General features: G+C 41.2%; 1 protein-coding gene across 1 annotated transcript; it reads right to left on the bottom strand.

The window, feature by feature from the left end:
- Positions 1 to 8328: 8328 nt before the first annotated feature.
- On the bottom strand, positions 8329 to 15456 carry CLEC3A (C-type lectin domain family 3 member A; the record flags this gene model as incomplete). Its single annotated transcript, XM_079759532.1, has 3 exons — positions 8329 to 8990; positions 10602 to 10685; positions 15342 to 15456. 3 exons carry the CDS (start codon positions 15454 to 15456, stop codon positions 8599 to 8601), a joined length of 591 nt encoding a protein of 196 aa, XP_079615658.1. The 3' UTR covers positions 8329 to 8598.
- Positions 15457 to 27975: the final 12519 nt, after the last annotated feature.

Raw genomic sequence — 27975 nt, 5'->3', positions numbered from 1 at the left:
TTTCATCTACAGATGGCAAATGAGCTTTGCAGATGTTAATGTGCCCAGTTAACTCAGACAAGTTTTCTAGTTAGTAAGTAAAGGAAGCTTGGTTTCTACCTGGGTCTGTCTGACCTCAGAGCCTTAATTACTTTGCTGCTGTCATTGAATATGATGTCGAGAATGATTATTCTCCTTGTACCCAACAACTCAACAACAGCTAAACCACAGAAACCTTTTATTTCTGAGCACTTCAGCCAAGTAAGATTGACTGCTTAAAATGACACAGCTCTTTAATTTAGAGAGCTGCCAACCTGAGATAACCTCCCTCTCTAGTTTGTTGGAAGTTATTCATTTATTTGGGGCTGCTGTTAATTTTAATTAGTTGTTTGACCTTTGACCACTATAAAGTTGATCTGATTAAAAAATATTTTCTTAACATAGAAAATTGCCAACAAATACCAAAAGCTCTAGATAAACCAAGCCAGACATGCTTGAATAAATATCCACAGAGCTCGTAAAAATGTCTGCCTGTGCCCTTGGCATTTGTAAAGAGATAATTATGACTCCAACACAGTCTGCTATCATTGGGTTATTGCTGACACATCAATCTTAACTTGACCATCAGCTTTGACTTTTTCACTGGCAAAAGAGCTACTTAAGCTTTTCACATTTTCTGCATTGCTGGTAGTATACAGATCTCGCCCCACTTTACACACACACACACACACACACACACACACACACACACACACTTTCTTAGCAAAGAGGCTTTTAAGAGGCTAACAGTATAAACACTTAGTACTCTGAAATACAGAAAAGCAACAGAAACCTTTCAGAGTGGGCTGAACGAGGGGGGCTTCAAAGATGGCTGAAAGAGTGTAGATTAAACATAAAAGAGGATTTCTTCTCTCTGAAGCTGGAAAGACATTATTTACTAAGAATGTCCTCCTTTGCCTGTGTTCTTCTCTGGCAATTTTTGAAATCAGGGGAAGAATCCTTTGAATTTTTTAGTTTTCCTTCCACATCTTCTTTACTTAAATTTCTTGACTGAGCTTTTGTTCTTTTGTAGTCTGTACAAACTGCTAGGCAAAAGTAAGTCAGAGAAAATATTTGAAATAAGTGAAAGGAGGGAAGTATAAGTCTGACATTGTTTTGCCGCTGGTAGAAATTTCCCTACAAAATTTGCACATGTGAGGATTGCTCTTTGCTCCACTCTCTGAGGTTGAGTCTCCGCAGTCATAAACTACTCCCTACTTTATAACTTGGGATGAAATATGGTCTCTGGGTACTGAATCCATGTTTCTGGTGAATGAAAATGTTCTCAAGACTTGGTCTCCACATGATTATTTTTCTCTTCCTCCTACCCCCTTTCTTTGAATTGGTGACAAAGTCTAGCTATTAAAAATGCCTTTGTTTTACTTGGGCAGTTGGTTGAGCATTGTCCCATGCACCAAGAGGTCGCTGGTTGGATTCCCAGTCAGGTCACATGCTTGGGTTGTGGGCTCCATCCCTAGGAGGGGGCAGCCAATCTGTTTCTCTCTCTCCCTCTCCCTTTCTCTCTAAAGTCAATAAAAACATATATTTTTTTAAAAGTCTTCGTTTTTTCTACAAAGTAGGCTTCAACATAAGTCAGTGGACATCTTGGCTACAAAAATGTTAAGCTCTCAAATGAGTCAGTGGGGGCAGTTGTAAAATGTGTTTGACAAGCATCAAAGTATCAAAATAAGCTGATCCATTGAAATCCACTTATATATACACATAAAACATTGTTCTTGATTTAAAAGTAATCTATGCTCATTTTAGAAAGTGAGTAAAATAAGAAAAACACAAAGAAGAAAATAAAATTCACCCATAAAATTTTATCATCCTACTATTAACAGTTTAATTAATTCCCTTTCAATCGTGTATGTTTGTTAATGGCTGTATGCCTAAAAATCTAGAATAGTGCCTGATATCTTATAAACTTAATAAATATGTAGATAAGATGATTTGTGCATTTCAATGCCCAGAGTCTGGTGTTTTTTGTTTTTGTTTTTTTTTGGTTGTTTTTTTATTACTGTGACACTTCTGTCAGTTACAGCTGTGCACAACATCAGTGTTTTGTAAGTTAGTCCTGCTTTGGAACTCCTCCTTTGGGTGATTGACCTTGAGAGTCTGCTCTCTAGACTTATCTACGTAAAAGTGATGGCACATGTTAATAGTGCTATTAGATTAATTAGATAATTTAGCCACATGCTAATTTTAACCTGTATTATGGCATGGCAAGGGAGTGGCAGCCTGGGGTGTTAGAAAGAACACTGGCCCCAGAGTCTTTTGAACATGGATTCTAATCCTGGTTGTACAACTTCCCAACTTTGTAGCCTTAACAAATTACTTGATCTCTTTCACCCTTAATTTGCTCATTACTAAAGTGACATGTAGTAAAAACCAACATCATATGTTAATTGTGAGATAAAATATGCATAAAGAAAAAATTACTATATAAATTTGAGTTATCACACAGTGAGACTCAGAAAATTTAAAAACATGGCTTATTATGTCATATATGTTTTTATAAGTAAAACCCACAGTGTCATAAAGGTTAAATGGTAGCCTGGATTTTTTGAAAATGATATTATACTAAAAGATAACACATTTTAAAATTGAGAGTGTTCACTCTCCACAGGGAAACTCTAGGGCTGACTTAGATGGCTCATTCTGGTTAAATCTACACCTTGGAAAATTACTGTCATTTAATCTTCTCATTATTCTTTGAGGTACTCAGGTAATTTCTCTTTTCTCAGAGCCACCTGATATTTGATATTTGAGCAGTTGCTTCTAAAATCATGAGGGTCCTTTCCCCCGGTTCTTGGAAATCAGTTTGCAGCTGGTGATGATCATTTTCATTTTCTAAGCATCTCCTATGAGCAACAGACTGTGCAGTGCCTTTCTAGCTGCACTATCTCATAAAATCGTCATAAAATCTTAAATGAGGTGGGAGTATTATTCCATTTTCTAGATGGTCTCAGATATTACCTGCCATTTACAAATGAGGGGAAAAATTATCTTGTGAATTGCTTGCTCCTGTTTAAAAAAAAAAGCTGGTAGGGTAACTTTAGCTTTGCCATTACTAGGCAAAGAGGGAAGTCAGTCATGGCCATTAGTTGTCATGGATCCTGGTAGTCAGCTGGTGTTGGGGTTCAAGAGGCTAAGACAGGGGACAGTCTTATTTTCCCAGACCCTTCCTCACCTTAGTGCCCAGCAGAAGGCAGAAGCCAAATCGCTGTCCCTTCGTCTCTAGGAGACTCAGCCAAACAAAGTGAAAAAGTGGCCCCTATGCCAACAGCCCTCTGTGTTGTTGAAGTCCACTCTCAGTGGCCAGAGGAAGTTGATGCTGCGGGGTCCAGCACAATCTGCTGTGGGTGCCCCAGCAGTGGGCTGAGCCCCAAAACGGCACTCAGAGATTTTAAAGGACTCTAGGCAGGCTTTTTCACCGGGAATTCTCTGGGCGGGTCTGGATCCTGGGCAAGTCGGAGGGGAAAGTTACTGGTCCTAGCAAATGGAATGTGGTCTAAGTCAAAGGGAATGTCAGTTGGCAATGATCCCGAGGTCAGTTTCCCAGGGGAGGGTATATCAATTCAATTATTTGATCAGACCTAACAATCTGAATGTAAGAAAGACTGTATCTTTATTTTTTGTTTGTTTTTGTTTTTGTTTAAGAAATGCTATTCAGCAGTGCTAGGGAAGAGAAAGGAATCATTGAGCCTTGCAATAAATCCTCCTTCAAATCACTAATTTGAGTCTCTCCTATTGGTGTTTTCTTTAACTAATTGATTTTTACTTTGTACCTCATTTAATGGTATGGATGGAAGCATCTGTGGGAAAAATTTCTCAGTATTGTTTTTCACTCAAACAGTGACTTGACTTTTGAGTTAAAGAGAAGCAAAATTGCTGGAATCCATCAGAAACTGTCTCCGGGCAAGTAACAGGCCCTTGCTATCAGCTTGTCATGTGTGGTCTAGCCTGTTGGCTTCCACTGGAAGCTTTTACAAATGCAGAATCTGGAGTCACAGTCCAGACCTATGGGATCTACAGTTTAACAAGGTCCCCAGGTGGTTTGTAAGCACAGAAAAGTTTGAAAAGCACTGCTTTAGAGATCAGAATCAGCTTCCTGGTAAGGCTTGTTGAGCTTTGAATGTAACTGATATCTGCAGTTGTTTACAGTAGGAATGACAATTATGTGGTACAAATGTGAACTTGTGAGAAACTATGAACTTGTGAGAAACATTGCTAATTGTTCCTGGCACTCTTTCCACCAACCTTCAGGATGTTTCTCCACTCCATAGTCCAGGCAGCTTTCATGGAGACAGAAAAGTTGGCCTAAGAGTAAAGACGCATTTCTCAATCTTGCCTAAAGACCAACTGTTTGCTTAAGAGTGCCTAACAGGCAAAAATAGACCTAGAGCAGTATAAGTTAGTGAATCTTGTTGGTGTGAACTTTGGTTGATTGGCTAAACAATAAAGTCAAGGTCATGAGATTGACCTTGGGCTAGCCAGATAATCCCTTAATCCACTCCTTCCCGTTCTGCTGCGTCTCTCATCCAGGTGCTCATTGTCTTGCTAACTCATCTTGATTTCCCCTTACTAAATTTCATCTGTTCCTTTGAATTAAGCTTCTTCTCTGTAGCTTTCTGATTGGGGTACTCAGGGAGGATGATATTATTTAGCCCCATGTCCTAGAAACCCAAATTCTGACACTGATTTGTGTGAGCCATGGTTGTCTTTATTCAGCCCTTTGGGAAGCAGCCTCAGACTGAATGCCTTATCAAGATCAGCTGTTTGCCCAAATTGCTACCCCAAGTGAGGGAATTGGGAGAACAGATTAGAGTCCACTTCCAGTTCCTAGTTGAACAAACTTGACCATGTCATAGCTCCCCTGTAGTTGCTAAGGGTGTAGGATCTGAGCAATTTGTTGAGTTCTGGTTACAACTTCACTACTTCCTGTTCTGTGACTTATAGGACAGGTTACTATATATCTCTCTCCTTCAGTTTTATTCTTCTATGAAATGAAATTGTTCCAGTGTCTAATTCCCAGAGTTGTTCTAGAGATTAATAATTATTTAAAATCAGGACAGTACCTGGAATATGATGAGAACATACTACCATTGATGTCTACTAATTTTGTTATCAGTGGAGAGAGGTCCATGTCCCCACTTGTTGCTTGTGGGAGTGGGCTTCTCATGATATCCCAAGAAAAAGAATTTTCTGTGACTCACATGGGAGGATGAGATGTTGTAGAAAGCTTTCTTTCTGTGGAATCAAACCCTGAAGTTTCCAACGTCCCATTTCCCTTCATTCCCCCAAGAAAGAAGTGTAGCTATGGCTTCAATAGGGCTAGAATCAAAGCCAGTGTCCAGAGCTTCCATTCCATGTCTGCACAGTCCAGTACAACATTAGGCTAGTTGAGTGTGTGTTCCCAGCTTCAGTCCATCAGTCTGTTGTATGTGGGGTTCACAGGGCCGCATAGCTTGGAGAAAACATGGGTGAATGCAAGGAAGCAGGAACAAGAAAGCCTCACAAGCCAAGAGCCAAGAGTCACAAGAAAAGCAAACTCCTTTGGGGGATTATGTATCCTCCGATTTTTGTGGGTTTACAGTGGGCCACCCATTCTGGCCAATGATCTTTGTTCCTAGGTTTGACTGTCAGGCACCTTCCCTAGTCACCCCAACTTCACTGGGTGTATATCTATCTCCCATTTGTTGGTACCTTTCCCCCAATAATCTGTGAGGAATGGGTTGGTGGTTCCCTGAAGAATGTGAAATTGCAGCTTCCTGGTGGCCATGCTTATAATGTCTGGCCTCCCTTTCGCTCCTTTCCTATTATTAACAACTAGCTAATTATAATGGTGTCAGTTTCATTGTTGTCATCATCTTTGAGGAGATTATGATTGTATTGGAGTAGTGAGTTGGCCAGGGTCAACCAAAAACAATTGCAGGTATAATTTTCTTTTTAAAGTGCCCCTCTTCCCCACAGATATTTCCTCTTTATTGTCAGGTAAAATTATTTTCCTAGTACATGTAAATCATGAGTACCCCCTGAATTGTGTCAAATCTGATATAAACCAACATAGTTTGAATAACTATTCTCTCTAATAAAATGGTAATATGCAAATTAACCATCACTCTGCTACATAAGCCATGCCCACCAGCCAAGCCACGCCCACCAGCCAATCAGGGCGAGTATGCAAATTAACCCAAACCAAGATGGCTACAGCCACAGAGAGCAAGGTTTCCCAGGTAACAGAGGAAGCCAAGCTTTCCATAGCCATTGCAGGCCTAAGCCTCCACTCAAGCTACAAAGTTTCAATTATAGAAGGTAAACAAATTCAAACAAATGGCGGCAGAATGGAGCTTGAGAGAGCAGGCCAGGGTTGCCGGCGGCAACAGGGGAAGCAAAGCTTTCCGCACACCCTGGCCGGGCCCACCCGCTTAAGGCTACAAAGTTTCAATTGTAGAAGGTGAATTAACTGCCACAGAAATGGCTGCCGCCCCAGAGGGAGCAGCAGGCTTGGCTCCTCTCCAGGCTACAAAGTTTCAATTGTAGAAGGAAAATAAATCCCAGATACCAGGGCCTCCCCTTGGGTTGCCAGGTGGCGTGGCCGGCCTGCAAACCACCACAGGCCCCTCGCTCAGGCCGCTCCACATCCCAAGGAAACCCCACCCTGATCTGGGACACCCTTCAGGGCAAACCAGCTGGCCCCCACCCGTGCACCAGGCCTCTATCTTACCTAATAAAAGAGTAATATACAGATTGATCATCACTGCAACACACAATATAGCTGCCCCCATGTGGTCAAAGATCCTGCCCCCATGTGGACACAAGATGGTCACTACAAGATGGCCAGCAGGGGAGGGCAGTTGGGAGGCACCCATCCTGCAAGGGAGGGCAGTTGAAAGGGACCAGGCTTGCAATGGAGGGCAGTTGGAGGTGATCAACCCTGCAGGAGAGGGCAGTTAGGGGTGACCAGGTGGGCAGAGGAGGGAAGTTGGGGGCAAACAGGCTGGCAGGGGAGCTGTTAAGGATCAACCTGGCTGGCAGCAGAGTGGTTAGGGGGTGATCAGGCTGGCAGGCAGAAGTGGTTAGGGGCAATCAGGAAGGCAGGCAGGCAAGCAGTTGGGAGCCAGCAGTCCTGGATTGTGAGAGGGATGTCTGACTGCCCGTTTAGGCCCGATCCTGGTGGGATCGGGCCTAAACGGGCAGTCAGACATCCCTCCAGGAGTCCCAGATTGGAGAGGGTACAGGCTGGGCTGAGGGACAACCCCCCGCCGTGCACGAATTTCGTGCACCGGGCTTCTAGTAATCAATATCCAGATACATCCAGATTGATCAGAATTCAGGCTTTATTATTGTACAATTGAAAGAACCAAAACATAATTCCAAGCACATGTAGTTAAAGTTTGCAGAGAATGATAATACAAAATACATTCAATATTTAAAGAAAAAAATGATATTTGAAGAACAGAATATACTTAAAATTGTTTGCTTTTGAAGTACAGAATATACTTAAAATTGTTTGCTTTTAAAAAGCTCATTTCCCCCAAGCCTAAACATTGTAATTTCATAGTAAGCAATGAAGTTATTTTACACACTCTAGTTAAATAATTTAATAGAAATAGCATTTGGCAGAATAAAAAATTGCACAGAGATGTGACTCCAAAATAGTTTTATTTAAATCCAATTTTTAACCTCCAAAGATAGATTGCCCCTTATAGACTTAAATATATGATTATTGAAATATGAAGTATGTAAAAAGGGAAACAAATATATATCTATATATCTATATATCTATACCAATGATATAGATATAGATTATCCATCTTCAATTTCATAAAGGACAATAGGATGCTAAAGCAATGAAAAATCAGACATTTTTTCTTTTTCCATCTTTTCATACAATCTGCTGCTCTTGTTCTGCCTTAAGGTTAGCCATTCATATTGGAAGTGGTAATGTAATGCTGGAAGCGGAAAATGACCAAATATGCTGCCTTATCATTTCCTTGCAGATCTTTATTGGGAATTAAAAAGAAAAAGTGTATGGGGAAGGGGTCTTGAAGAAAAAAATTAATGAGAATCTGAGACTCTCATGAATATGTTCTGACGTGGTAGACAAGATACAAGTTCTACCAGGCAATGTAGCAACTCCAAGAAGAGGGAATGGGCTAACAAGGCACTAAGGCTAAAATGGAACACATTGAGCATCAGACTGAAAAGTTTTCGGATTATATAGCACCTAGAATCTCTGATTTAGAGAATTCTCATTAACAAAATACATACTAATCTTTCAAGAGAAGCTTGCTTTTCTGGCTATTGTATTTTTAATACAGACCTCGTCTATACAAGTGAGAGGGACTAGGAAAGAAAGAAGGATTTGAAGCCCGTTTTGCAGAAGCCACTTCAACAGTGTGTACATAGCTGGATCATTATTTTCTGATCCCTCATGCCCCATGGAGGGAAAAATCACAATGAAACATTGTAGCAAAATTGGCTAATTCTTGTATTCCTATGGACAATTTAACTTATTCTTAAGAACCATTAGCCTATAAATCATGCTTGGAAGATGCATTTGAGAAGGATCTATTAAGGGATGATAAACTCACATATGTACCTCTTGCTGCTCCGACAGACCTCATCACTCCATTTGCCCTGAGCTGACTGGGAGAACAGGGCACAGTTTTCCCGCTTGCCACCATTAGGCTGTGCTCGGTCCCAGTTAAGGAAGGAGATGCCCACTCCATTGACATCAACGAACTTGCCTTCCGTGACCAGGTCATTGATGCCTAGCCAAAAGTCATTGACACCCGGCAGGCTCCTTTTACCATAGTCTCGAAGGGCATTGATTTCGTCTGAGTTTCTGGGGATTACCAGGGTCCCTCCCTTGGAAATACAATCTTCATTGGCTTCATGGAAGTGCTTCGAGCCTTCTGAAGCAAGATAGCATTTCTTGTGAAATTTTGTGCCTCGGAGACAGACTGTAAAGATGTGAGATTTGACATATTAAAATGCTTGTTGAGTATATGACATTCAGAACCAGACCTGCCAAGTACCAGTATATGTTTGTGGAATGAATGATATGTGATGGTAATGCTGAATTAACATTTATTTACTGGTGATTTTGTATGTGTTGGCCATTGTATATACACTGTACAAGAAGATAAATTTTGATCTTTTCCAAGCACTTTACTCATATAATAATCACAACAGTCCCATGAAGTGGGATTTTATTACTCTCATCTGTACATATCAGGATATTAAGGCTTAGAAAAAGTTGTGATTTGCAACAATTTAGCATGTAAAAATATAACTTAGCATGAAATTACAACTATGCACACCCAGGTCTGTCCCTCTCTTAAAATATGGCCTTTAGCCTCATGCTGCTTTGATATACACATGGTTGTTAGTTATTGTAGCTCCACTATGTGTGGGACTTTTGAAACTGGAATGGTATTTCATGATTATTAAAAACAAAAACAAAGGCCTGAGTTTGTATAGAGACAGTGTTTTTCTTATGCAGATAACTCAGCCCTGCTATATATCCAGGATAAACCAAACATAAAGATAGATTAGGCGAAAAGCATGGGTAAATCAGGCTCTGACATTTACTAGCTTTGTAAAGCTTGGGAAAATTATTTAATTTCTCTGTGCCTCAGTTTCCTCATCTGTAAAATGAGGATAATAACTATGGCAGGTATCTCATAAATTGTTAGAGATTAATGTGCTAATGTAGGTGAAGCATTAATAAAACTCTCCTTTTGCATGCACATTTGACTTTCTTTTAACTTTCTAATTCTGTTTCCCTGGAAACCTGATAACGGGGATATATCACCAGTGTTGCTAGGCAACATTGCTTATGGTAAAAAATGACCTTGAATTGGAAACATGGATGGTCTGGGAGTTATAAGCACTTGATTGAAAGCTATAACTTAAGTCTTCTCTGAAGGCTGTAACTCTTATAATTGGGCAGGTCTCTTGTGGGACCCTCGAAGTTCTACTTTTGAGTTACTATGAGAGTGTTGTTCCCTGTGGGTATGAGTTTTGCAAGCCGAGGCTGTTCCTGAACCACCCAGTGTGGCTCTCATTTCTTCACCCCTGGAGCTCTGCTCCAGAAAGTAAGGAACACCAGATGCTGCCCCCTATTGGCAAGCTGTGGTTCTAACCAACGTCCTTCCATTTGCATTTGATGTACATGGCCTGAGTCCTGTGGCCCTCTGTTTAATTGAATCTCAGCAGATCTCCCAATGAGCACTTAGTAAACATCCAATGAATGCTAATTACTTAAAGTAGTTAATACTCACTTCACTTCTGTTTCATTGCCTATAAGAGAAGAGTTATGAACAGACTTTTAAAATCTATTATTGAAATGCCTAGTTTTATTTCTATACCACCCATATATAAAAGAAGGGAGTGGAAAATCAAGCTGATTTCCCAAAACAGTCATCTCCTCAGCTTTTGGATCCTTTCTCCAAGACACATCTGGCTTGTCAATGTCTCTTTTAAAAATATGTCACCTAGACCTTGACAAGCACTCCAGGTATGGTTTGAATTGCTGGGAAATCACAGGCATCAATGAGATGGGGTCTTACCTGTCTGCAGAGCCTGTATTTCCTTCAGGGCATTGACTTCTCTCCAGAGCTTTTCAACTTGAGTCTTTAGGTCTCCATCCTTTTCTGGGGATATTTTAGGGTGGGGTGGTAAGGGAGAAATAAAAAGCATATGATTAAAATAATATGAAAATAAAACAAAATAAACTAAAACTTTGAAATCCAAAACCTAAGGCAAGGGTGGTTTTGATGAAATTGCGCTCAGTGTACATGAAAAATAAAGCATGAAAATAAGTTGGCCAGGAAGATTCATAGGGTTTGGTGGAGATAATAATGCCAATCATACTAGAAGTCCCCTCTGTGCAGTAGGGCTCCCATCTATCTCTCCAGCCCCTTCCCATGCGATCCTCCCTTCACCAGGCTTCAGACTCCTTGACTCTCAGATGCATCCGACAGCAAGCTATCTCATCTTGGGATCCTTTCCTTTGGGTTCCTTATGCCTGGAACACTCTTACCCATCTCTTTATTGAGTGTAAACATTTCTTCTTCTGAGAAAACTTTTCTGATTATCCTCTCTACGTTAGCATCCCTCTGGCCAATCTTTTTCTTTGAACCTTTATTTTTCTTCAAAGCACTTTCTCCAATCTATAATTATTTTACTTAATTTTATCTGCCTTATTATCCAGAGTATTCCTTGGCACATAATAGGCACACATAATGTTTGTTGAATGAATCAACAAGATTTCAGGACTGATGGAGACTGTCTTGGAGATTGACAGCTTGTGAGCTCTTCAAAGGCAGGAATTGTAATAAATCATACTAAAAAGCATTAAAAGCCACCATACCCTATGTGCTAAGAGCTTCATTATTTCAATATTCCTGTGAGATAGACACCATCACGATCCCCAAGAAATAGAGGCATAGACAGTTGAATTGACCTGCATAAGGTTACCCAGCTGGTAAGGTACAGAGTTGGGATTTGATACTCACTGACTCCATTTCTTCCCATCCCTCCCATCTACTTCTGCACAGTGATTGCCTTCATCTGCTTGGTCCCTAACATGTGGTCTCGGTCAGAGAAGATGCTCAAAGCTTGGCAGGGACTGTCCTTAGATGCCTCCTTGTGGAGATGCCATATAGAGAATCTATGCTCTGTCCTGGGTTTTTCAAGTCAGTCCCAAATCCAAACACACTGATCTCTATTCCCTTGTGCTTTGCAAGCCAGGTATCTCCACACTTGGGTTAGGAAAATGCCTTCTGCGGTACTCAGAGGTGGCTCCCAGCTCCGTTTCACTTCATACTGCTCATCAGTTCTCAAAACATCCACTAGCTCAGCTCAGAAATAAATAGCCTAAGCATTTCCTCAATGGGCCCATTCAATCCAGAATAAATATGTTCAGGGAACAAAACCCTTGGCTGTTGGGGCCAGGCTTGTAAAGACCTGAAGACTTGCTTCCAAGTTACAAATTGTCAACTCTGTACATGTTATCCCCCATCCCTCTCACCTTCCTGCTCCATTCTATTTAAATAACTGGCCTCTACAGAGAAGCTGTAAACATTGTAGTTAACATAAAGACGTAAGGATTAATATTAGGCCCCAGGGAAATCATTATGGAAGTCATTATCCAGATGGCCTGGCTTCTGCTTCTTTTGTGACAAATGTGAATGTTTTGTCTACAATGAAGACGGGGATCAACTATTTCACTGTAAAAGTTACATTTTATTCATTACTGTAGCACATCATTTTTTGAGATCTATATAGTAAGTACCAAAAAATCTTTTGTTTGGAAATAAATCACTCAATTGCAATTTTGAGTTTTTTAAAAAAAGACTCCTCTTCACTTTATTATTAGTGTTCTTCAAAATAGGTACAATGTGGAAATGATGCAAACATAATTCCCAGAAGAAATGACCACTAAACATATGAAAAATAGCTCAGCTTCATGAACAGTCTAATACATGCAACTTTTAAAAGGCTTTGTTCTTTTGGTTAGGTTGGCAGGGCTTAAACTGAGGGTGTGATGTTGGCCTGTCAAGGTATGCAGAGAAGGGACAAGCTCATACACTGAAGACAGCATCATAGATTGAGGCTGTCATTTTGGGAGCCAGTTAGAAAGTGTGATTAGCCCGAAATTTTGCTTCTAGGAATGTATCCTAACATCCTATCATAGGGATCAATATGCTTATAGATAGTCTCTGACAGGATGTTTTAATTTATGGTTTTTGATTTTACAATGATGTGAAAACCATATGCTTTCAGTAGGAACTGTACTGCAAATTTTAAATTTTGATCTTTTCCTGTGCAAGCCTTATGTGCTACCATTCTCTCTCGTGATGCTGGGCAGAGGCAGATATTTTAGAGTATATACTGTGTTGCTAGCAAGGTGTTTTTTTGTTTTTTTTTCTAACCAGGCCCGACCCTGCTTAGCTTCCGAGATCAGGCGAGATCGGGCGCGTTCAGGGTGGTATGGCCGTAGATTAATGTGTTATGAACACATTTAAGGTCGTTTAAACTAAGTTACAATATTTGGTAGACTAGGTGTAGTAAATGCATTTTCAACTTTTACTGTATTTTCTTCTTTTATAAAAAAATATATTTTTATTGATTTCAGAGAGGAAGGGAGAGGGAGAGATAGAAATGTCAACAGTGAGAGAGAATCACTGATCTGCTGCCTCCTGTACACCCCTTCTGGGGATTGAGCCCACAACCTAGTCATGTGCCCTGACCAGGAATCACACGGTGACCACCTAGTTCATAGGTTGATGCTCAACCACTGAGCAACACTGGCCAGGTGATATTTTTAATTGATGGTGGGTTTATCAGAATGTTACCCCATCACAAGTCAGCAAGTATCTGTAGGTGTGTACAAAGCAGTTTACTGAAGCACTGAATCAGAGATGGATTGAAAACCACACAAAAGTTCACCAAGAGAACAGATTAAATAAATCATGATCCATCTATATAGTGTGATATTATGTGGCTGTTAAAATGACTGAGGTAAGCTATCTATCTGAGTGTTAATAGATGAAATTAATAAGTTTGTCTGCCAGACATTTTGCATAGCCAATTCTTATTTTGTTAAAAACATCAATTTTTAATTGTGCACTCAAAAAACTGGGGATATTACCTCGCAACAGTTAGTAGTGGGTAATTCTGTGGAGAGGATTGGGAGAGAGAAATAGCTTTCACTTTGATTTCATAAAGTGTTATTTACAGGTACTTAAAATAGTTTAAGGGTGTGAGAGGTTGGGGAGAGAACTATTCTGCAAGCCTAGACTTACTACTTCCCCTACTGTAGCATCTGCTTAGTGGGACCTGATGGCAAAATTAGCAAGAACTGCTTTCAGATGATGATATTTAAGATGTGTACCCAGTCAGTAAAAACAAGAAACAAAACTGTGTGTTCGTGTGTATGTGTGTGTATGTGGGGGTTGAGGAAGGAGCTCTCTATGACCTGAACTGCAATTACTCCAGAAACCCCTCCCCCCCCACACACACACTCACACACTCATACCCCTCGCCCCATCCCTATTGGGTGGTGACCACTTTGCACTCCCTCCCACTGGTGAGGAAATGCTGGCAACAAAAATGTGCCACATCACCCAGTACCTTCTCTCGCCTCCATCCCCTGCCCTCATCTTCAGCAATATACTGAATAAACTGTACCTACACATGGGAAATATTTCAGTCTTTCATTAAATAAGGCACCAGGGCAATATAGTATTTTATGAGGAAAAAAGATTCCACTTAAAAAACCTTGCATCAGACTTAAATTGTATAAATAAATTCCCCTAGAAAAGCGTACTTTATAATCATCAAAACACAACACAAGTCCCCTTTCTGCCCACCAGTCATCTGTGCTGTGTCACATCAAAACCAGCCTTGTTAGTATATGTGTGTTTGTGTGTTTTGTTAATAACGAAGTGCAACTGATAAGGAAATAGTATCATAATATTTACCTTAAAATATCCTGATATGAAAATGACTCAGAGGATAAGATAAAACATTACCCGTGTTTTCCCTTTTGCTTTGGTTTCAGTATGTTGTAAATAAATTGTCATCATTTTTGTTCTTTGCAGCATTTACTTTTAATCTCACAACCTAATTCAAGCCACCCAAAATTTGAGATTGCTCTTAGATTTAGTTTTGCATTAAAATGTGTTCAAACACTATATGACTTTGCTAGTTAAAATATGTTTAAGTCAAAGAGAGGTTCAATTTCTCGATGACAGGAAAAAGCTTAAATATGTAGTATATACTGTCTTTATATAGCAAGATACGAAAATATATCTACATGGTAACCAGTGACAAAACAGAAGTCACAATTACCAATAGCTCTGTCTTCTACTACACATTTAATAGATCTTAATTATTTCACAGTTACCTTTGAATAATGTCACACAATCTCTACGAGTCAAACAGTGTACTCTATAATCAATATGTTCTGTTTGATTCCTCATTCATAATACCAGATGTCCGCATATCCCGGTGACTCCCTCTAAAGAACATTCTTTGTATCTAACCCACTTGGCAAAGGATATACAATATAAAATTTCTTTTTATATTATAAGAATTTTTTATCACTGTAAAAAAACAAAATACCCTTATTACATGACTCTTTTAATTATCAAACTCTACAGAGAATTAAAAGGTCATTCAGTCCCATGAAATGTCATTCCCATGTGCTGGCATGGCACTGTCACCAGGGACAGTCTCCTGGAGGGGTTTGGAAATGAACATTGTCCAGCCCCTCCCCACCCTGAGCAAGCCCAGTATTTTACCTTTCACGCGGCGTTTGCTGTGCTTCCTGGCTTTGAATTTGGACGGGTGGCTGGTGGTCTGGTCCAGGAGTAAGGTGATAACCAGGACGTAAATTACAAGTCCGCTCTTTGCCATGGCTCCCGGGCAGGTCTGGTGGCCACTTTGCCAGCTCCTCTGAAGTAGCTAAGGGACAAGCAGACTGCACAGCTACATCTTGCTCTGGAGTGCCAGGGGCCAGCTTTATAAAAGTGAGCTGGGAAGGCTGGCTGCCGTCCTGCTGACGAAATGCTTGAGAGCCTCGGCTGGCCACGGCATGAGGTGGCCCCTTGTTCTTCCTCCTTCCTCATGGCAGACGTTTTCTGTGTTACTATTGGTGCTACACTTCCTAGTTGACTTGCCTTTTCAGAGTGTATTAGAGTTAACGGAGGGATGAAGGGTTTTGCCTGTTTTCCCTTTTTAAAAAAATTTAAATTCCAGGAAGTTTGGGAGTCTCTGGGGAAACCCCAACATTTAAGTCTTTCATTTGGAGCTCTGGAGTGCACTTAAAGAATGTTCTGGGAAAGTGTTTCATTCCGTTTTCAGGGCAAAAAATTACACACACCCCCAAACCTACCCCACAGTGTGTGTGTGTGTGTGTGTGTGTGTGTGTGTGTGTGTGTGTGGAGAGAGAGAGAGAGAGAGAGAGACCATAAAACCACCTGTGTGTCTATGCCCACTTGCGCATGTGCACAGCCCACATGCAGCTTGGGAATGGTTTGATTACAGGAAATAATGAAGATGGTTGAAGTGGAGAGTTCATGATAAGATATAAGGCCTCCCTTTATAAGGATTCTATGAATTTGTCAAGAATTACATCCTTGCCCTGGTTGGGAAGCTCAGTTGATAATAGGATCATCCAGATATGCCAAGGTGGTGTGTTCAATGAGGATTGAATGCATAAATAAATGCATAAATAAGTGGAACAACAAAATTTTTTTAAAATATAGATTTTTTAAATTGATTTCAGAAAGGAAGGGAGAAAGAGATAGAAACATCAATGATGAGAGAGAATCATTGATCGGCTGCCTCCTGCACACCCCCTACAATCCCTTTCTGGGGATTGAGTCCCCAACTCAACTCAGACATATGCCCCTGACCGGAATTGAACCTGGGACCCTTCAGTCCGCAGGCTGATGCTCTATCCACTGAGCTAAATGGGCTAGGGCTGGAACAGCAAGTTGATGTATCTCTCTCTCCCTTCTTCACTCTCTCTCTAAAATAAAAAAATAAAAATTACGACTTACATTCTTAGAGTGAAAAGAAAATTAAGATAGTGAATTATTTCCACAAGAATTAATGTAAAATATCAACTATAATTATCGGGGATCCCCAAACACCGAATACTTTTTTTCTTGAAACTATCCCAACCACTTAAATAATACTTTCGAGTGAAATATATAAATAACAGAGAAATATAATGAAAAACTTTAACAATGGGCTATAAAGACAAGTAAGTATTGGGAGCCAGATAGACTTTTTAAAAAAATATATTTTATTGATTTTTACAGAGAGGAAGGGAGAGGGACAGAGAGTTAGAAACATCGATGAGAGAGAAACATCGATCAGCTGCCTCCTGCACCCCCCACCCCCTCACTGGGGATGTGCCCGCCACCAAGGTACATGCCTCTGACCGGAATCGAACCTGGGACCCTTCAGTCTGCAGGCGGACACTCCATCCAGTGAGCCAAACCAGTTAGGGCCCAGATAGACTTTTCTATCAAAAGCAAGGGACTGCCATACAGACGTGACCAAGCTGGAGTGAGTTAAAACTCGGGGAAATACCTCTGTGGACTGACCCTACCACGCTGTTATCTGGAAAGACAGCAGAGCTTGCAGAATCAAGGGGTGATTGATTGATTCCTTCTGAATCTTAGTAAGGAAAACCACAGTCTAATGCACCTTCATTTTCTCCCTGTTAAAGTCACGTTGTAATCTACCCACATATTTACACCAGAGGAAGGCCACTGATGTGGGAAAGTCAGACATAATATAGCAATGTAACCGTGAAATAAAAAAGTAAAGATTTTACTTATAATGCAAAGTCCTTGTATTGATATGGGCAGTCTATGAGTAGGCATTTGAAAGCATTTGAAAATAAGCTGAGCTGGGTTTACATTCTACTCTCACCCATTTATCAGCTGTGTAATTTTGGGCAATCACTGAACCTCTGAGTCTTCTCTTATCTCAGTGATGGGGCTAGGAATGCTTACTTTACAGGGCTGTGGGAAAGATTAAATGAGATAATGAATATAAGCACTTAGCACAATGTCCAGTACTTATCTATACTAATAAAAGGGTAATATGCTAATTAGACCGGGAGAACTTCCGGATGTCCTTCTGGACAAAGCCATGGTGGCAGGGCTAAGGCAGAGGCAGTTAAGGGCGATCAGGCTGGTGGGGGGGGGGCAGTTGGGGGCAAGCAGGCTGGCGGGGGGGGGGGCAGTTGGGGGCAATTGGGCCAGCAGGAGGGGGCAGTTAGGGGTGATCGGGCTGGAAGGGGGGCAGTTGGGCAATCAGGCTGGCAGGCAGAGTGGTTAGGGGCAATCAGGCAGGCAGGCAGGTGAGCGGTTAGGAGCCAGCGGTCCGGGATTGCAAGAGGGATGTCTGACTGCCGGTTTAGGCCTGATCCCACAGGGGTCCCAAATTGGAGAGGGTGCAGGCCGGGCTGAGTGGTGGAAGGAGAGAATTTTGTGCACCAGGCCACTAGTAATAATAATGATAGCTATAATATCCTTACCATGAATTATAATAGTATGTACCATTTCTGGAATGCCATCTCTTTTTAGTCTTCACAGCAAGCCTATGGAATAAGTAATCTCTCCATATGACAGCTGATTGAAACTGACTGAACCTCAGAAAAGTTAAGAGGATTTGGTCAGTGTCACTCAGATCCCAAGGGTAGGAGTAGAAATTAAAATCTAGTTTTGATTGGCCCCAGAAGACGGCTCGCTCTTTTGCCCTGGGCTGTGAAAAATATACTTTGATTTGAATAGGAAAAAGGATCAATGTTTTACAGTTGATCATACGATTGATCAAAAATGCTTTTTGCCAGCTTCTCAAATCCTTTGCTCTGAGATTTCAAAGTTGCAGAATACTGGTAGAGAACTAATTATTTTTCTTGGACCTTTGATACGTGCTGTGTTCAAACTGAACTTATAAGAACAAGGTGTCTTGTTTTCTTCAAAATAAATCTATATTGTTTTTTAGTATTTCTTTTCATCTATATTGTTTTTAAACTCCTTTTCCTTTCCAGGAAAGCCTCTGACACTTTTTTTGATTTGTTTTCTTTTAGCCAGATCTTAGAGCCCATGCTTTCTTATTAAAAATTAACACACTTTATTTTTTAGAGCAGTTTAGATTTATAGAAAAGTTCACCAGAAAGTAGAGAGGGCTCCCTGATATCTCCTCTCCCTGCCCCCCACCCCCAATTTATCCTATTGTTAACATGTTGCATTTGTGTGGTATATTTCTTATAACTGATGAATAAATATTGTTATATTATTATGATTAACTAAAGTCTATAGTTTAAATTAGGCTTCACTCTTTGTGCTGTACAGCTCTATGGGTTTTAGAAAATAAATGTATAATGTCATGTATCCACCGTTACAATAGCATACAGAATAGTTTTGCTGAAGCCCACTCTTAAAAAATGTTTTTCAATTACAGTTTATATTCAATATTATTTTGTGTCAGTTTCAGGTGTACAGCATAGTGGTTGGACAATCATATACTTTACAAAGTGTTCCCCTGATATTTCAAGTACCACCTGGCCCCATATGTAGTTATTACAACACTGTTGACTATACTAGTATTCCCTAGGCTGTACTTTACAACCCCATGGCTATTTTGTAACTACCAATCTGTACTGATTAATCCATTCATCTTTTTCATCTAGGCCCAAACTCTTGATGACTTTCTCTGGTTGTAGAGACCTTTGCCAACTTTGAGTCATATTTAATTCTCTCCTTCCACCACTACTGTGTCTTTCCACGAGCTTTATCTCTGTTACTATGTCCCACCTCTTTCCAAACTTTTACTCATTGTGTGTGTCTAAGTTAATACCATTTTGTATATGATTAAGTCCCTCTTGTCCTCCAGGTCTGAATTCAAAGGCCACCTTCTCAGACGTACCTTCTCTATCAGCATAATCTAGGAAGGTCCTATTTTGTCTTCTTCGTTGAAGTATACTGATTCATTTGTAGCCCTCATCGTAATTTGGGACTCATTTAAAAATGTATGTACTTAGTTCATTTCCTTCTCTCTGGCTGGGCTGTAAGTTCTGGAGGGCAGGGGCTGTGTCAGGTTAGCTCAATTCTGCATATAGCACAGCACTGAGAACATAGTATTTGCTCAATAAATATTTACTAATATGTGGCAGGACAGTTTTGCTTTTGCTTTCCTTTCTCCCCACCTCTGAGGCTCCAGCAATAAGGTACTTGACCAAGGAAATAGCAACTCAACTCATGGAAGAGTAAAGAGACCAAGACTCATTTGGCATAGTAACATTTGGAGTCATGCTAAAAAACCATCACTCTTAGCATTGGGGAAGTTCTGATGGTTTTTTAGGTGCTTGGCCCTGAACCCAGACAGGGATGGGAACTTTCCTTTAACTTCTCTTCCTCCTGTGGAGATCCCAAGTCCAGTTCTGCCTCCTTCAGGGAAAAAACCAATGGAAGCCAAATGGCTGCGGGATTGGCTAGAAGAAGAGGAGAAGGGGTGGGGATCAGGGGTAGAGTTGGATCTGAGAACATTTTCAAGGTAAGGAATTTTTGTCCTTGCCCCAAATGCCAGTTGACATCAGACAGGGCCTCCCCATCAGAAATGGCCCTTTGATTGAGCCCCCACCCCCAAAACTTCAACCTGAAAAGCAAGAATTGGAGTGATCTTTAAAAAAATCACATCAAGAGCTATACACACATCAATGATAATGGGGATGGGTGGCCCTTTCCCCACCTTGTCCTTAGGGAAGGCAGACCTCACCGGGTTTTTTGGAGGCGGAACAATCCCTTCTTTGTGCAGCAGGATGATGTCACCAGCTCCTCTGCTGGGCTGGACCTGGGCTTCTGAAAGGGCTATTTAAGAAGAAGCACACATTTATAGGCAGGGAATAGGAACTATAAAAATATTGCCTTTAGTCAAAAAGTGTTTTGGTAAGGATATAAAAACTGTCACCAGGGTTTTACTTTCTTTAATGAATTGCTGTTTACAACACATCCCCTGACCATCCTGTGTAATTGGTCTATTTATTCTACCGGTTGCTATTTTAACGTTGCTCTAAGCAGTTCTCCAGTGTCAACTTCTAACAAACAAGTCTCTCTGGCTTCATTGCTGTCTGTCTGTTAATATTCAAGGCTGACTATGTTTAGAGATTGTTCCAAGGTTCACGAGCAGCATTTAGTGGAAGTGATAGGACTGAACTTGAATACAGCACAAACCACCTGAAAAGCTTGGAGGCAAGATTGATTATGGTATATGTGCAAGTCGCCCACTTTCTACTTAGGGCTATTGCTTGTAGCTGTGACTGGCAGACGTGTCAGGGCATTTGAAGAGAAGGCTGGGACAGGTCTTAGGGAAGCGGGTTCCGAGACTCTGCTAAATGGGGCAGCATTGAATATAGGTAATGAGCAGTGACTAGGATAATTTGGAGTTAAAATTCAGATCTGTTGTTTGTTAGTTTTGTGACAATGGTCAGGTTTTGTCATCTCTCTGTACCTGGGTGTCTGTCTTGTGGAATGGTTGGGAAAATTGGAGCATGTCTGTAAAACATTCAAGTTACATCCTGTCACAGTAGATAATCAAAGGGAACTAGGGCTTCCCTCACATCCATACCCATATAAGGTCCTCAGAACCACCCCTGCTCTGACCCAAAACCTGCAGATTTGGTCTCATTTGCACCCACACTGAACATACTTCTATCATAGAACTACTAAACACCATATACTTATTTTATATTTGTCTCCGCACATTTGTTACAGTGGACATGGATCTTGTCTTACTCGCTTCTGATTTGCGGGGCCAGTGCTGTCTGACAGTGGCTAGTGGCTACCATATTGGATAGCATAGTCTTCATGCCTAACAAAATGACTAATGCTTAATGAAAATTTAATAAATACGTTTTACATAAAATGGTTCACTAATGTGGATTTGAAGTAAAGAGAGTGGCGATTTAGATTCAATTAATCTCCTTCCAACTACTGTGCTAGGATTTTCCATCTAAGTCCAGTAAGGAGTGCATTGTTATCCCTGTTTGATGGTAGATGAGACAGCCTTGGAGAGTGAAGTGACTTAGGCTTCTTTACTTCTAAGTTTTGGTCAGACTTGGGTCTCCCACATCGGAGCTCAGCTGTGGCGTGAGGCCCACCTGGTGGTAAAGGGGATTTGGAGCTTCATGGGTTCACCTAGGAGGTCAGTGTGGATATTTCTGGTAAAATAGGGGTGGTAGGATCAGAACAATGGAATCCCAAGTTTGAGAGAGACAAACCTCTGCTTTGAACACTTCCTGCCAGGGTTCTTTTCCCAGCCTTACAAAGGGTTCACCATTCTGGAGAAAGGGGCTGCATGTAGATTCAAGAAGGAGTCCAAGGACAAAAGATAATTTTGAAAGGCATTGGGGGTCAGAGGATCTTCAGCTGAAGGAGCTAAAGACTCTCCTCCTTCACTCAGGACCCTGCTTTTATTAATACAATTTATCCTCAGGCAAGGTGGAGATATACACTTCAAAGGGTAAGGTATCAAAGGATATTGTCAGATTGGGGAATAGCCTACAGCTATTCAGGTGTTTGGCCAACAGGAGGCAATAAAATGCCCTGAGCAGACAATCCTGTTCAGGTCTGGGGGAAGTGCCATTTAGCCATTTCCAACAGGTAAATTACATATGTGGCTCACCCTTGTTGAACCGCCCAAGTCCCATTAACCTTTTGATGGAACTCTTGTAATTATTACATGCTGGAATTGGTTTCTCGGCACTTCCCATGATGAAGAATCCTCTCCCCAGGAAGGCAGCCAGTTTAATTGCAAGAAAGTTGGGCTATCCCAGAAGACATCCCTCCTTCTCCTCCACATCTTCTCCCCTCTTATTGTGACCAGGCTTCTTTCTTGGTAGCCTGTAAGGAGAGATTTCCTTCTTCTTTCTTGGCAGCCTGTAAGGAGAGATTTCTGCTCCAGTTTAATTCATGAATGCCCCCTGACATTGCTGTGTCTAACTTGCCTGTTTACACTATTTCCATTGTCACTCTAATTTCATTGGGCTCTTCCTGATGGTAGTTATAGTGGCCTCTGCCTGAGTCCCCTTGCTTTTGCTTTAGGCCTTTGGTAGTTACTTCTCTGAGCTGGTTTCTAGTGTGCGGTCTCATCTTGAATTAGCTTCCTCCTTTTTTCTAGGTTCAAGTGTTCTTCTGGCTCCATCCAACCCTGCCTTCTTGTAGAGCCACTCAGACAGTGGCTGCAGCGACTGCATCCTTGGCTGCAAACAGTCAGACACCTCACTTTAGTCCTTACATCCCAAGCAACTTGCAGTAGTGGGAATTGCACAAAGGATATTCTGCAGACCTGGGGTTGAATTGGGGCTCTCATTTGCCAGCTATGTGATTTGAGTGAGCCAGTTAACCTCTAATATTCCTATAAGTTGGGCATCATATGAGTATTTGCCAATATTATTGGGAAGATTAAAAATATGCCCTAAAAACAAGCAGTATAGTTAGTGGCTGATAGAGAACAGATATTTCATATGTGGACTTACTATTAATAAAATGAACCATCATTATCACCATCATTGTTATAATAAGGCCCTAACTCTTAATGATTTCACCATGAAATTGTTCCGCTCCAGCCACCCCACCTGGCTTTTCTGATCCCCCTGTGCCCCGTCCTCCAAGTACTCACTGCACTAAACAGTACATTTTTTAAGGAAGGCAAATAGTCCGTTGGTCTGTTTTCTCTAGGTGTACCAGCTTTCCCAATTTATTGTGAGTTTTGCCTAGCCCCTGCTGCCAAGATAGTCCAAGAAGACAAGTAAGTCAGTATTCACCTCCCTGCTACCGAGAGCAAGGGCAGCCCACAGTGGAAAACCTTCATAATTCCTCTCTGTGAGCCTCCGAAGGTTGGACTTGGTAGAAAGAGTTTTCGGCCTTGAGGTGACGACAGTGAGCTCCTTGTTCTTCCTTGGCGTTCAGAGGCTTGCAGACTGCCTGTGCTTGGAGCATGAGGACTGCAGCCTGCAGAGCAAACCATTGAGGAGGTCTGCCTTTCTGGGTACTAAACAAATTTTCCAACTATAAATCCATGGCCTTTTTACTGGTGAAAATTAGTGACAGAATCCATGGCCTTTTTACTGGTGAAAATTAGTGACAGAACTAAAGTCATCTTGTGTTCCCCTTGAGCTGGCTCAAATAAACGGTCAAGCTATTCCTTTGGTTTAGATACATCAGAAGGGATTGCCTTTTGGTCACTTTTCCAGGAAGTGCTTCTTGCAGCTGAAAGCCTGAATGGGGAAACTGAAATTGACCCTACTGGGTAAACCAACAATATTGTGTCCATGATATCTGTTCCTCATAGAGAATAGGAAAAGGAGCCAAATAGTTAGATAAATTGTATGTACAAGGCACTACGTACTTACATTTCTTTTGAATCTGAGCTTAATAAAGAGAGGAAGAGAATCAGAAGGTGGGGAGGATGGAAAGATTGAAGCAAGTTTGGTATTTGGACAAGTTGGTCTTAAGGTGTTCATGAGACCCTCAGCTGGATGTGTCTAGTTGATGATGGGAAATAATATTGGACACTTGAATGAGGTAAAAAGAGTTGAATGAGTGAATCAATAATTTATTAGTAGAGAATTAATGATATAGTAACAGTGGGAAACCAATGATGGGTATGAAGCCAGGATATTTTATATGGAGAAAAGGGGAAGATCAGAGACAAATCCATGGGGGTCCCAGATATTTAAGGAGTGGGTGGAGACAGGACATGGATTAAGTGGTTGGAAAAGCTAGTGAGAAATTGCATTTACTTTCAGTGATTCAACAAGCGATTTTTTGAACCTAAGATGAAGGTTCGTAGGGATAACGGAGGACAGAACTGGCAAATATGTCAAAGAAGTAAAATAGGAAAAAGACTAAAATTTATCTTAGGAGTTAGAAAATGACTTCAAGCAATTTCTGTAATGCATTAGGCATGAAAGTGAGGAAAATAGGAAGTAGAGATTATAAAGTTAAATTTTGATAGACCTTTTTTAGAGAGGTTTCAGGCTCAGAGCAGAATTGAGAGGAAGGTATAGAGATTCCCTGTGCCCACTGCAACTACACATAGGTCTCTGCTTGCATTTTGGGGGTGGATGGGTAAGGTGTGTTTGTGTGCAAGGGGCCAGGGCAGTCTTCCCTCCGCAGTCTTTTGATCTAGTCCTTGCTGCTGCCCCTTCCCTAGAGAACCAGGTCCAGACCCACACTCTTGCATGTACCTCACTCTTAATGCAGGGCTATGCTGGCCACAGGGCCACACACATCCTCACCCACAGGCTGGTGGGCAGAAGGTGGCTCCCACCACAGGCTCTGTGCTAAAATGGCTGGGTGGGGTGGTGGTTACAGCTGAAGATTCTGGAACCAGACTACCTTGGTTTGAATCCTGGCTTTATGACTTTTCAGCCGTGTGCTGTTGCTGTGGCGTCTCTTATCTCCTAGGGAGAGAAGGTATAACAACAGTACCTACTTCCTAGGTGGAGATTAAGTTAGTGAGTACACATGATAGCTTGCAACAGTGCCTGTCCAATAGCAAATGTAACAATGCTTATGAAATAGATGGGGATGTTGAGTGGTTCTAACCCAGGGGTGGGGCTCATTCCAGTTAGAGAGTTGTCCCAAAGCCTCTGCTGGGAGCCTGGAAGCCCAATACTTCCCTAATATGATAGGCAATAGGGGCTGGTTGATGGTTCAGAGGAACCCTGCTCTCTCTATCATGTAGAAACCTTGGGTAGGTCTATAGTAGCTTTGTAACAAAGTTATTACACATTGTTTTATTTATTTATTTATCCATCCTCTCCTGAGGATATTTTTTTTCATTGATTTTTAGAGGGAGTGGAAGGGATGGGGAGAGACAGGGAGAGAAACATCAATGTGAGAGAGACACATCAATTGGTTGCCTCCCACATGTGCCCCAACTGGGGCCGGGTCGAGCCTGCATCTGAGGTACATGCCCTTGACTGGAATTGAACCCAGGACCCTTCAGTCTGTAGTTCGACTCTATATACTGAGCCAAACTGGGTAGGGCTATTCATTGTTTTAATGAATACATAATATTCCATGTACCTTACTTTACTTAAGTTTCTCCAATTCTTCCCTTATAAATAATGATGAGGTAAACACCTTTGTGTGTTAATCTTTTCTTATGTATTCTAGGCTATTTTCTTAGGACACACGGTTCTATAAGTGGACTTACTGAAAGGCATTGTAGTCTAATGCTTAACAACAGAGACTTGAGCTTGGATTTCTTGGGATCAAATGTAGGCTCTGCCACCAGATCTTTGATCATGGATTACTCTTCCCACATCTTGGTTTCCAAAATAAGAGACAGTAATAGTACTTAAAATATAAGGTTAGCCCTAGCCGGTTTTTGCTCAGTGGATAGAGTGTTGGTCTGTGGACTGAAGGGTCCCAGGTTTGATTCTGGTCAAGGGCACATGCCCAATTGTGGGCTCGATCCCTAGTAAGAGGCAGCTGATAAATGATTGTGTCTCATCATTGATGTTTCTATCTCTCTCTCCCTCTCCCTTCCTCTCTAAAATCAATAAAAATATATATTTAAAAAAATATAAGGTTATTGTGGGGCTTAAATAAGTTAATACTTGTAAAGCATTTAAAGTAATGCTTGGCCCATAGTAAGCATTAATAAGTAAAATTAATAGTACTGGGCTAAGGGGGATGAATATTTAAGGCTCTTGATACATATTGCTGATTATATTTGATGGGGAGGAGAAGAAGGTCTTAACTTGTCTCCTTCCCAGGCGGAGGCATAGTGATTAGATTGGGTCACTTTTATAGGACACAGGTTGGGCTGTGTGGACCAGCAGGCAGGGTCACTGATTCTTAAAACGGTTCCACGTGGAAATGGCTAGTTCTTTCTCTTTGCCTCTGTCCATAAACATTTCTGCCCATCTCTTTGTTCCTCTATACTATGCAATCGGATGGAAGGTGTGAAGGCCCTGAGGTGTGGGTTTCATCTCAGAAGCTCCTAACTTTGGGGCAGTTCTCTGTGTTCCAGCCCCGTATACTGCAGAATGCTCCTAGTGGAGTTTGGGAAACAAGCTCTGTACTAACCAGGTAGGTCCGTGTGTCCACTCTTCATTGTCCCTTGTGCATGGAGAAGGAGGGCTGGGTGGGCCAAGGCAGGATTCAGCTATTTCTGTGCTCCCTGACCATAATATCATCTCATAACAACCCAAAATGCCATCATCATACATAACTCCATTGAAAAGGGATGTACCCATTTTCCCACCAGGAAAAAATGTGTAAAAGGCAGCTTTCCGTTTTAGATCTTTTCTTAGTGCTGAGGAGAGGTCCTTTGGGTTGAGAAGGGAGATGGTGGGATTAATGGAGAGTTGTGCTGGTGCCTAGGAAACACTGCTCTTTTTCTCAGAGGCGAAAGCCTTTAGGGCTTTGGAATACGAACCAGCTTTTCTTTCCCTTCAGGAAACCACTCGCACATCCATTTTGAATGTCTGGTAAACAGTGAAGGAGTCAGTGTTTTATGAATGTCTAGTTTTTCATCTCAGGAACCTTTTTCAGCTTCTCCTTTCCTCTGATGAGCCAGGGCCATCCAGTTTGCATTGGATACTTTTTTTTTTTTTTTTTTTCTGAAGGGTTCCTTCCAGTGGAAAGCAGACAGGAAATATTCTCAGAGCTTGGCTGCTTGGGTGTGGAGACAGCAAGTCCAGGAGACAGCCTGATGTCTCTGAAAGACCCACTTTCACCACGCCCGCTTCCTTCTGTAGTTTATTTCTGTCTAAGGAGACTAGGCCATCCTCCAAAATATATACCAGATAGCTGGGATTGTTGTTGAAAACCCGGTACTTGCCTTAAGTATCCCTTATTGGAAATAAAGGAGCAGATGGTCCTGGCTTGGGTCTATTAATAGTAGTTTGGAAGGGATAAGCAAAATAATTGTTTCTAACAACCAAAAAATTGAAAGAGGATTATTACAAGGAGAGTAATCTAGTGCTCATTAACCTTCTATGCCATCATTAAAATTCTGTTGTAAAAGAATATCGGTCGACATGGAAAAGGCCCATAGTATATTTCTAAAGAGGGAAAAGAAGTTATAAAATAGAACTTATGGGTTGGGGAGTAACAGGTGTGTATGTGGGTATCTGCATAGATTAGGGATAGATCAAAATAGAAATGGTTACATTGGGGATGCTGAGATTTTTTTCTTTTTAGTTTCCTAAGTCTTCTGCATAAAACATACATGAATAACTTAAATGTAAACATTTTACTGACTGAAGTGTATAACACACATACGGAAACATGCTCAAATGGTAAGTATGGCTGTGCTACTGGTACCAAGAAAAAAATAAGAACATCCCCAGCACCCAGAAGCTTTTTTGTGCCCTGTCCTAGTCAGTGTCCCTAG

The sequence above is a fragment of the Cnephaeus nilssonii genome (genome assembly GCF_951640355.1).
Source record: "Cnephaeus nilssonii genome assembly, chromosome: 20".
Classification (NCBI taxonomy): domain Eukaryota; kingdom Metazoa; phylum Chordata; class Mammalia; order Chiroptera; family Vespertilionidae; genus Cnephaeus; species Cnephaeus nilssonii.
Note: the sequence above shows the minus strand (reverse complement) of the source record. Positions and strands in the feature narration are given on the sequence as shown.